Source organism: Gavialis gangeticus, unplaced genomic scaffold (assembly GCF_001723915.1).
Source record: "Gavialis gangeticus isolate Ggan-Ray unplaced genomic scaffold, GavGan_comp1, whole genome shotgun sequence".
Taxonomy (NCBI): Eukaryota; Metazoa; Chordata; order Crocodylia; family Gavialidae; genus Gavialis; species Gavialis gangeticus.
Genome location: NW_017728997.1, coordinates 25,988,939 through 26,000,991, shown reverse-complemented (window position 1 = coordinate 26,000,991; position 12,053 = coordinate 25,988,939). Strand labels below are relative to the sequence as shown.

The window sequence follows — 12,053 nt, the reverse complement described above, 5'->3', positions numbered from 1 at the left end:
CGGATTAAGGACAACAAGAAGTCCTTTTTTAAATACATAGGGAGTAGAAAGAAGGCCCCAGGAAATGTGGGGCCCTTGCAGGACAAGACGGGGAATCTGGTTGTCACGCCAGATGACAAAGCCAACATATTTAATAACTTCTTTGCCTCTGTCTTCCTCCACTACTACACCCCACAATAGAACCATCAGCATTCCTGGACCTTACACCTGCACCTCCAGAAATGTAATATGTAAAATGCATCCAATGCACCAAATGCCCTGATGGAAAATAATATAGGAGACCAAACAACTGCGCACCAGAATGAAAGCACACCGGAAATCTATCAGAGCCAAGAATACCTGTGGGGGCACATTTCTCACAAGAAAACCATTCTCTCTCCAATCTCCCAGCTGAATCCTCAAAAGGGAATTTACAAAATACACAGACAAGCCCATGAACTTCACTTCATCGGGATACAAAAAATTCATGGACTAAACATAGACACTGGATTTATGACACATTACAACCTGCCTAACATTTGACTCCCCAAGTACCTCTCCACTATTTACCAGCTATATTCATTCCCCTCCCCCTACCCCTCAACATGACTCTCACCCATTGACTCCTCAATTTACATCGTCACTGGCTGGCTTTTTTGCATGCATACCAGCCTCTGGCTTCTTTACTATTCATTCTATCTAGGAAGAGCACCACAAATGTTTCCACCACCTGATGAAGGGTGTTTGTGCCCAAAAGCTTGCAAAGAAGATTTTTTTCCCAGCTATTTGAGTTGGTCTAATAAAAGATATCAGATTTACCCGAAGAACCTTGTCTGCCTATGTCTTAGGTCAACATGGCTATTACCTAAACCGTTGACTTAAATGGAGTTCTTATCTGCACAGGTGTGCCAAAGGCACACTATCTTTTATGGAACTTTACAGAATTATTGAGGTTTTAAGTATTTATCTTTCAACACCAAAAATATCAATTAAAATATTTAATAAAAACATGTTTCAACTTCTGGAGTCTCATGCTTCAGACAGGAATCACTGTGACAATTTTTTCAGGACCAATAAACTTTTTCTAGGCATTGTTTAAATAATTCAGTATCCAAGACCCTGGAGACCTTTCCATCCATTACTCCTCGTAGTCCTTACTGGGGCCTGGGTTAATACCATTGATCAGTGCATATAAAAATCAAGCCTGTTAACAGCATGACCAATAGACCTTGATGACTGAAAAGCAAACTGTACGTGATCTAAGCCAAAATGCTGGGAAAGTTAAAAGCATTAGTATTTGGGCACCTCAGAAGGTCAGTAGATACAAAATGAATAAGATGGGTACAAGACACCAAAACAGAGATCAAACAGGAAGTTATTTTGACCAATGTATAATAAGAACCCTTGCAGGAATACTTTGCAGTGAACTACAGGCTGTGTTTTATGCTACTGCCATGTTTGCAGATAACCTAAGGACTGGGGACAGGGACCGGATAGTGGCAGGGGAAATGTGCAGGGGGTTCCACCTCCCAAAGCCTGCTCTTGGGGAACCAGGCAGGGAGGGTGAAATTACTTTTCTGTTGCACTGTTGAGACTGTGCCCATCCCCAGTTGAGCCCACCCTGTGGCCCTGTTGGTGCAGGCAGAAGGAGCTCTGGAATGTTCCTTGTCCCCAGGATAACAAGTAAAGCAGCAGCAGCAGCATGTGGAGTGTCGCAGGGCACTAAGGTGCCTGCTCCTCTAAGAGCAGAGATTGCCTGAGAAGAGAGCCCAAAGAGCCAGACAGGTGCCCAGGTGCAGGTTACCACGGCAACCAGCTAATGAGGAAATTAGGCTGCATCTGCACCTAGTCAGCTGGCTGGAAGAGGCAGGGCCCTGGGCCCATATAAACCCCAGGGCTGGGACTAGTGAGTTCAGTTCCCTGCCAGCAGCTGATGGGGAAGGAGCCTCCAGGAAAGAATGGCCCCGAGATGTGGCAGCCACTAGATATGCTGCCCTTAGAGCTAATGGGGCTCCAGGAGCTCACAAGGTACCATTGCCTACAAGGCACTTAGAACCAGGGAAGAAGTTTTACTCTTTTAAAGGAGCAGATCACACCCTGAACTTTGGTGTTCTGTTATAGCCCAGGGGCTCATGTTTTGTTTGCTGTTTTATAACACCGGTGGTTTGGGTGAGGCTACTGGGGAAGGAGGAGGCCTCTTGGCTCAGATCAAGTATACTAGCTTCATCTGTCATGCCTGACTCAACTGCCTGCCACTCAACAGTGCCATTCAGTATGGGAATTGCAATAAGAGGTGCTGAAGGTGAGGCTATGAAACAGGAACCTTCCCCCATGTGCTATGTGCCTGCAAGCCCCATGTTAGAACATGGCAGCTCCACCACAACACCGTCCAGGACCAGCTAGTGAAAACCATCCCAGACTCAGCTGGGACTATGTCTGTCAACCACACCATCCCAGGCTGCAAAAGCCAGCTGTGCCCAGATATTGTTGTGGCCAATGAGAAGAACAGATGCACTGTGATGGTTGACCTCACCATCCTGTTTCAGAACCAGCAGCCAGCCTTCGTCAAAGCCTGCAAGCAGAATATGGCAAAGTACAAGCTGATGGCGGACACCCTGAGAAGCTGGGGATACAAGACGATGGTCAAGGTGCTGATCACCAGGGTGTTCAGAGAATAGGAGCCCAGCAACGACAGCATCCTGCATGCCTACAGAGTATCCCACTACTGTGTCAAACTGATGAGGCGCTTCATGGCGTTTGACACCATCTGATGGTCCAGGGGCATCTATGTCGAGCACATCACAGGTGAGCGCCAGTATACGAACTCCAACAGACCACCAGGTAGAAGTGGCTCAAAGGGGACTGGCTGACCACCCCCTCCAATGGATCATGACTGACAACACTTATATCTGGACTCTTTCCCCCCTCCGCAATTGTACCCTGCATACTGTTACTTGTATCTGTGTGTGTCCTTTAAAACACACTACTCTGTAATGATATGGGTACCTTGCATGGGGCATTTTTTATCTTCTTTTCTTTATAAGCATTGCACCCTTATCCTCCACCTCAACCTACCCCCTGGGCTAAATAGTTTACATTCAATGTAATATAGTTGCGTCTTCCCCACTCCCACCCTATACTAGGTAGCCAACCTTGGCTTGGGCTCTGTATCTCTATCTACCTCCTCAACTCTGTAACTACCATTTTAACATTTACAGATGGGATCCCAGCAGCACACATCATTCAGAGGGAGCCTGATGTGACCTGCACTACTTCACCCCAACCACACCTGTCACTCCTAATGGAAGCCACAACCCAAGCGTAATTATCTACCACATAGTTTATTTTTTATTTTTACCTTTTTATTGTCATCCAGCACTGTGTTCATACTCTCTATCCATAGAGTATCAATAGGGCCATCAAAAATAACCCACTTGCGTTCAAGTGTCTCAGCTAAAGCAAATTCCCGGAAAGTGTTAGCAACAATTCCATCTGTCCACTGGGTTGAGAAAAAATATAAAAGAGATTTTTTAATTATAATCCTAAAACCAGTAGGACTACTCACATGCCTAAATGCTTTGTTGAATCAGGTCTCTATTTGGCTCCAACAAACAAAGAGAAGAACTCATTAAAAACCATCAGGAACATAAATGTTTTTAAATGTATAGTTTCCTCTTCGCCAAACAGTGGAAGAATTCAGAGTCCAGCAGGCTGGTTTCCCATTTGGAGCAGAGGGATGAAAAATGATCAGGTGTTTTTTAGCATAATTTAAAAAATGTAATCAAGTCTTTTTCTCCCTCAAACAAGTACCTTGGAGAATGGTGCAGAAACCTGAAATAAAAATCTTGCAATCTGTTTTGCATTTGTTTCACCCACAAGGCCTCACACAATCACATTGATTCAGTTTCCTCTTCCTGCCATAATCCAATGAGTTTTACACTTGGGATGCCCTTAGTCCTAGTATTTATCTACCCATCTTTTGTAATGTTTTAATTCCAGAGGTTTGGAAATGTATATAGTTGAAGTGGCATAGTATAGACACAGTGGGTGTCTTTAGACATGCTCTAGGGGTGGGGAGAGGGCATTTTAGAGTGGCTTGAAGAGTTGCTCTAATTAAAGCACTCACAGCATCTTGTGAATTCAGCATCCTGTGCTTCAAAATGGTAGAGGGGGCACTTTAACTGAGGCTCTTTTGACGAGCTTTAGTTAAAATGCCTCCACCACCATTTTGAAGTGTGGGAACACTAAATACGTGAGATGCAGAGGCTGGACCATGCTCATGAGCATGCTCCAGCAGACTCATTTAATTGAGTCTGCTCCAATATGCTGTAATTACTGCTTCAGAGCAGTGTCCCCACATATCTACAGGCACCCAGTTATACCAGTATAAAGGTCCTCAGATTCTCACTACATATTTTCTTCAGAGAAATAAACTATACCAGTATAATAGCCTTGATAACAGTATTATTGCATCTGTGCTACGATTTGTACAGCTTTAAGGGGTCGGGGAGAAAGGGACTTGATAGTGGGGGCCTACTATAGGCTACCACATCAGGAGGAGGAGTTGGACCTGGAATTCTCCAGACAGCTCTCAGAGACCATATGGTCAAGGGACATGGTTGTCATGGGTGACCTAAGCTACCCAGACATCTGCTGGGAGGAGCAGTCAGCAAGATCCAACCATTCACGTAGGTTGTTAACCGGAATACAGGACCTTCACCTAATGCAGGAGGTATATGGTCCCACTAAGGGAAATGCCTTGCTAGACTTGGCCCTGGCTACAGGGGATGATTTGGTGGATGATCTACTGATGCAAGGGGACAGTGACCGTCACCTGATTAAATTCACTATCCGGTGTAGGGTGGGAAGGATAACCAGGAGGGAAGAAATGCTTGACTTCAGAAAGGCTAACTTCAGTGTGCTCAGGAGATTAGTTAGTGAGGCACTGAAGAATTGGTGTAGACTGGTTAGTCTCACCTCTATCCTTGGGAAAATCCTTGAAAAAATTATTAAGGATCACACTTGTGAGAGTCCAGTGGGCAAAGGGCAATCCTAAAGGGCAAGCATGGATTCATAGCAGGTAGATCCTGCCCGACTAACCTTGTTTATTTTTATGACCAGACTGGATTTTAAGAAGGCCTTCGATATGGTACCTCATTATATTCTCATAGATAAACTATGCGACTGCGAAGTAGATGACTACATGGTTAGGTGGGTGGCAAATTGGCTTAGGGGTCACACCCAGAGAGTGCTGGTGGATGGCTCAGTATCAACCTAGAAAGATGAAGGCAATGGAGTCCCACAAGCCTTGGTCCTTGGACCGGTGCTGTTCAATGTTTTCATCAGTGACTTGGATGAAGGTGTAGAAAGCACTCTGTCCAAATTCGCTGATGATACCAAATTATGGGGTAAAGTTAACACACCAGAGGGTAGGGAACAAATCCAGGCATATCAGAACAGGTTGAAAAAAAGTGGGTGGACCAGAACAGGATGCAGTTTAAGAAGGACAAATGCAAGGTGCTGCACCTAGGAAGAAGAAATCATCAGCACGCTTATAGGCTGGGGGAGGACCTTTTCAGCAGTACAACAGCAGAAAGGGATCTTGGAGTCATTGCTGAATCCAAGATGCAGATGAGTCGTCAATGTGATGAAGTGATCAGTAAAGCCAACCACGCTTTATCATGCATTACCAAGTGTATGACAAGGAGATCTAAGAAAGTGATACTTCACCTTTATGCAGTACTGGTCAGGCTGCAGTTGGAGTACTGTGTCCAGTTTTGGGCACCATACTTCAAGAGAGATGTGGACAACCTCAAGAGGGTTCATAGGAGAGCCACTTGTATGGTTGGGGGCCTGCGGGCAAAGCCCTATGAGGAGACATTGAGGACCCTGGATCTCTTCAGCCTCCACAACAGGAGGAGGAGAGAGGATTTTGTGGCCACCTACAAATTCATCGGGGGGGGGGAGCAGCAAGAAATAGGGGATGCTCTGTTTACCAGGGCACCCCTTGGACCCACTAGGAACAATGGTCACAAACTGATGGAGAGCAGATTTAGGTTAGACATCAGAAAGAACTTCTGTATGGTAAGGGTTGCCAGAATCTGGAATGGGCTTCCAAGGGAGGTGGTGCCCTCCTCTACCTTGGGGGTCTTTAAGAGGAGGCTAGACAGGCACCTGGCTTGGGTTGTCTAACCCCAGCACTCTTTCCTGCCCAGGCCAGGAGGTTGGACTCAAAGATCTACTGAGGTCCCTTCCAACCATAGCATTTATGAATCTATAAGTATGCTGGTATAAAAACCATGCCCTACCACAACACCTAAAGCACTACTTGAACTCTGGTCTTTTCAACACTTGAAAGTTTTTGGCATCAATACATCTGTACCAGCAATCCCTTTACGAGTGGTAATTCAATTTAAGCTTGCAAAAGAATTCTCTTGCTGGTATAGCTTAAACCAGCTCTTTGAATGGAATAAGCTATGTGAAGCAAGAATTTGTGCTAGTATAACTGAGTCTACAACATGGCTTTTGTTAGCACAGCTTTTCCATTAAACATGTTATTTTTGTCACACACCTAAAATTTTGCTAACCTAAGTATGTTAGAGATACGTAACAAATTATACCCCTCCCTGGTATAACCATGCCAGCAAACTTCAGGACAGACAAACCCTGTATGCAGGCCAGACCAACAACTGTACAGCAGGATTATATAACATGACTAGGCCAATTATGACAAGATATTTTTCAAAAATAAGCATATTACCTCATGAGACACTAGATCAAACTGTCCAAAAAGTTGACCCATAGTGATAGATTTTGGATTCACAGTTCTAAAAATTACTTTTTCTTCTTCGCCATATCCATGTTCATTCATAAGAGAGAGTGTATCTGCCAACACATGCAGAACTTTGGTCTTCCCAGAGAAAGACTCTCCTACAAGCATAAAACTACAGAAATAAAAAAAAAAAAATATTAAACTCTTATACTTTCCTGAAACAGATTTCATGATCTTGATCCAGCCAGTTGCCAACATGGCACTGTTCAAGTGCTTACCATAAGCACAGACCTAAGTTTTTTTCCTGGATCTGATGCTCTATATAACAAAAATTACAGAATACATGTTATTGCATCAATGAATCAGTGGTTAGGAGGTAATTTTTTATGGAGTCAGTTCAAAAACCTGGATTGAATTTGCATGCAAATCAGGTATTTCATAGATACAAAATGACAAGTTAGTCTAAATGGTCATTTGTATATGCAAATGTTTATTTGCACATGTAATTGTACACATTGACTGCACAACTGAGTAAGTCAGTCAGAGGCAAGTGAGTCTCTTAAAAAACACTGGCCTCAATTGTTTAATGTCTCAATTCTGCAAACAGATGCACAAATAAATACCAACCAGGGGTTCATACTAGTTAATCTAATCTATTTGCAGAATAAGTTCTAAGTTTATTTTCTCCTTTTCTTTGCTATTTAGGGAAAGGTTAAAATGAAATTCTGTTGGAAAACAAAGGCAGATAAGGACCCTGCCCTAAAGTAAAAATCAAACTGTTTTGTGTCCAGATTAGTCTATTTTAAGGAATTATTACTTAATGCTTGTAGAAGACTTTAATTATGTAAAGCGATACATAACAACTGAGTAGTAGTAACAGAATCATATACCTAGAAGAGACCTCAAGGGTCAACTGGTCCAACCCTGTGTACAAATGCAGGAATGCTATTCTTAGATTGTCCCTGCCAATGCTTATCCAGCATCCTCTTGAAAACATCCAATGAAGGAGATTACAGAACTTTCCGGAGCAGACTATTTCACTATCCTACTGCTAGAACAGGAAGAAAGTTTCTCAGTTGTTCTCCTTCTTCTTTATGGCCGTCTTTTGAATATTTGGAATCTCCTATCATCTCCCCACCTCCCCGCTTAATTTCTTTTCTAAATTTTTTTCAGTTGTTATGCTTCCCAGTGTACTGCAGTACAGATTACAACTACATATTTACTGCTCAGAAAAGTTCCCCCCACCAAAAAAAACCCAAAACAAAAAACAGGACTAAAATGGTAGACATGTGTTGGACTAATATTCTAACAGAATTAAACTTCTGGAGTACCAGCTCTTCTCCACAATAACAACCTAACCTGCAACCACTATTAAAGAAAGAACGACCAATGAAGCCAGAATGTTGGGAGTACAGGATCAAATATATTAAGATTCAAAAATCACTGGTATTTTGGTCACAAAATTTGCTTTAAAATTAAGAAATCCACAGTTTACTAAAATGAATGGCTCTTGGGATTCTTCTTAAAATGCTAAAATATTTTCCTATTCTATTTCCATAAATATTTTCTACTATCCATTATATAAACCATAAAGACAATATGTGGTCATTTGGAATCAGGACTTTGTAATCTTACCCATGTCTGACAATCATCATTTCATAAGTCTGTATAATTTTCTCCATAAAAACTTTAACAGGCTGAACATTATGCTTTATACAGCATTCATTGGCACATTCCAGAAAATCCTAAAATTAAAAAAATCCTTTTTATTTGATAAAGTTTAAAATAATAATGTCATACTTACCTAGTATGACATATTACACAGTTCACAATAATATTTTATAAACCTAATTTAATTTTACTTTCTTCATGAGCAACATGAACGTGGTTTATTCATCATTCCATATTTTTCATCTGCTTGTCTGGTGTATCATCTAGCATCAGAACATTTGTGGATAAAGATTAGATATTTATTAATTACTGAAATATTTTCAGGAAAATCTGGGAAATAGGCACACGAAAAATCACCTAAGTACTTCATAGAACAGTAACTTGTAGCAAGTCCATGGAGGCAGGGAGAGCTGCCTGGCTGACTCTACCTCTACAATAAAATGGAACACGCTGAAATCATGCCAAAAACTACAGGGTAGGGGAAAGTAAGCCATTTACAAAAGCCACTTAAATTCAGATAGGAGTGTGTACCTGTGAGATGTATTTAAAAAGGGTGCTTAAGGTAAAAAAAAGAAAGTCTGGTATGTTTTGCTCAGGCAAAACTGGGTTAGAACTCCAAAAAAAATCTAAAGCTCTCCATATATGAGGGACCCAAGCCAGGCCTTGAGATCACAGTGAAACCAAGTGAATTTTCATTCCGACAAGTTCTATTGTCAACATGTTACTTTCTGTCTGAGCTTGCAATTATAAACAGATTAGGGAATTAGTTAAAATTGATACAATGTCAGGAATATTGCTAAGAAAATATACTTCACAATGATACTTACATTGTAATCTGCTTCAGGCAGCTTAACACCAGGGAATAAATCACTAGTTATTCCCATGAATAGAGGTATATCGTGTGACAAAAATTTTGGCTCATTTACATCTTTGATTGATCGAAGAAGCTAAAGAAAACAAATACAGTTTTACAGAAAACTGGTGTTCCAATGTACATGGCAACAGTAGAATAATTATTATGCTGTTCAATAACTAAAATAGTCTACATCATGTGTTGTACATATGATACAGATCAAAGACTGGACAGCTGCCATTGCCACACTGGGCTGGAAAGCTCACAGTTTCCCTTAAGAGTAAGAACATTTCTGAAACTGTACTGGGGGCTTGATGGAAGAATCTAAACACACTTCATCACCTCCCAGGATCAGTACAGCACTGCTGCCTTGCTGCAATTTCTCACCGTTTTTAGCACATCTAGAAACCACTCCTCTTTCATCCATAAATGTGACAATGAAGGAGATTTTTTACCTAAATCTGGAGCATGTAGGGTTGCCATCCCTCTAGGATTACCCTGGAGTCTCCAGGAATTAGATATAAATCTCCAGGAAACTGCTGAGAGTCACCCGGCAGATAAATGATAGGGTATTCATTAAAATAAATATTAAACGTTAAATCCTATTTATAGTAGTCCAGTGGGTTTTTTAAATGTAACAGTAATGTGCATTTGCCTTCCTCACAAAGTCTACGCGTTGCAGTCTGTAACTTATACGTGCAAGCACGTGGGCACGTCTGTGTTCCGGAATAGATTCAAACAGAGTTGGCGACCCTAGCAGCATGCCAAACAAGCTATGTCCCCTGCTTTACTGTTTCCTATATTCTTGGTTTTCATGCACTTTGGATATGACACTCATAGAAGAGCTGGGAGATGACATAAATAAGGAGCAAGTCAGAGGGACTGCCTGCAGAGCAACTTCAAGAATGCAGCAGTGTGACAAGACTCAAGAGATTTCTTGAAGGATTCAGCAGCACAAGAAATTTGAAATGAAATCAGAAATGCCCTGCCAAAAAATTAAAAAACATATCATGCTTTATCTTTTAAATGTATATAGGATCATCCATTGTATGATGATGCTACAGTGCTTTGGAAACTTAATCAATTCCACAACTATTTTATATCCATCTTTCTTTCCTTGTCGTTTAAAAATGTAACTATTTTTTATTTACATCTTAATAAATAAATATAGTAAACATTTATGTTGAGTTTCACGTTTACAAAGTGCTATAAAAATATTAAGTAGCTTATCTTTACAGATTAAGCATTATTATTAAAAATCTGATCAAGTCTGGTTCAGTGACAAGGCAGAACACAGGCAATGCCAGAACTGGATACGGATATCTAAAAAGCAGTAGTATTTAGTGAATTTCACTAGATTAACTATCTCACAAGCTTACCAGGATATCTTCATTCTCCTTTGGGAATTTCAGCTTTAGATTACCAGCAGCCACTAATACAGCTTTAACTGCTCGCATGCCATAGTCATAATGAAACTGAGAGGAAAGCTGTTCTGAACAAAGCCTGTAGGTCATGACTATCTTCACTGATAATGGCTTAGCATTCAGAAATCCATATGAGTAGAGAGAGATTTCTGCTATCAGGGCATAGTTAGGAACCATCATGGCTACTGTTCGGAAAAGAACCTGAAATACATATCCCAGGAGACATGCTTAGATCACTTGAGAATAAGAGAACAGAAATAAGAAATCTTTGACCAGCGCTTAAAGTGTATGGATGTATAAAGTTGTACCATTACAGACTTATCAACATTAGAAGACATTAGGAGCCAGACACAAGCAAGTTGCTTCGTCTCCTTTCATGTCATATGATTAACTAAGATCCAGACTGTAGCCTCCCCTGTTGCTGTTCTTCTCCAACTTTCTGTCCCCACATTCTTACTCTCGAGTGTACACAGACTGCTTTATTTGCCACCTGAGAGCCAAATATCTCAAGAATAGCGAGAGGGCAGCTCCAGAAAGAACGTAGGAGTGTGCATGCTCCTGGTTTATAAAGTTCCTAAATGAATTTTGCCCTCCTGAGGTGGCATTCCTACAAAGCCTTCCTTTGAAGCAACATGCCTCTAATACAGACCAGCTCTGCAATGCTGCTTTCTAGAAACAGGCATAAGCAAACATAATAGGAAGTGTTTTAATAGCAGATTCATCACATGAACTAGTCAAATTTCATTAGCACTGTTTTTGTGCAATACTTTTGGAACATTTTTAAGATCCTTAAAATAATTGGATCCAACGTCATCATTTCTTTAAAATAACTAACGATGAAATTCTGAAGTTCCTACACAATTTGTATCAGGGGTAAAACATCTCCCTAGAACTGCAAGCTTTGACCAGTCACACAAAAAAGAAAATTAACAAACAGTTTTAACAAACAACCTTCAAGGACATCCCTCTTAAAAAATAAATACATAGCATAAGAAAAGTAAATTTTATGAAGTGTATATATTCTATGTGCCACATTCTGTTTTAAAATTATCAATGCCCATTTGGTCATGTTTTCAAAAGATATTATTAAGCTAATTAGTTTATTTTATTGTTTTACCTTGAGGTTGTCTGGCAGCTCAGACCGTCCTGCATAACCTGGATTCATGGTAATAGCTACAAAACAGTTGGGATTGAGCTTCAGTTCAGTCCCTTCAAAATTAAATGTTTCCACCTTCAGCTGTATGGCTCTCTGAATGCAAAGGATCTGCTGGGCCACCACAGACAGTACTTCTAGCTCAATGCGATTGAACTCATCAAAACAAGCCCAAGCACCTGAAGAAGCCAAACCCATGCT

At 41.0% G+C, this 12,053-nt stretch overlaps 1 protein-coding gene across 1 annotated transcript in view; it reads right to left on the bottom strand.

Moving 5' to 3' along the window:
• DNAH12 (dynein axonemal heavy chain 12) overlaps positions 1–12,053 on the bottom strand; it is a 208,952-nt gene that overhangs the window by 121,135 nt on the left and 75,764 nt on the right. Inside the window, exons 28-33 of the mRNA XM_019504991.1 lie at positions 11,817–12,031; positions 10,655–10,900; positions 9,250–9,369; positions 8,387–8,496; positions 6,740–6,923; positions 3,338–3,478 (exon numbers count right to left, since the gene is read on the bottom strand). Coding sequence (XP_019360536.1) covers positions 3,338–3,478; positions 6,740–6,923; positions 8,387–8,496; positions 9,250–9,369; positions 10,655–10,900; positions 11,817–12,031 — 1,016 coding nt within the window. The remainder of the gene's footprint in view (positions 1–3,337; positions 3,479–6,739; positions 6,924–8,386; positions 8,497–9,249; positions 9,370–10,654; positions 10,901–11,816; positions 12,032–12,053) is intronic.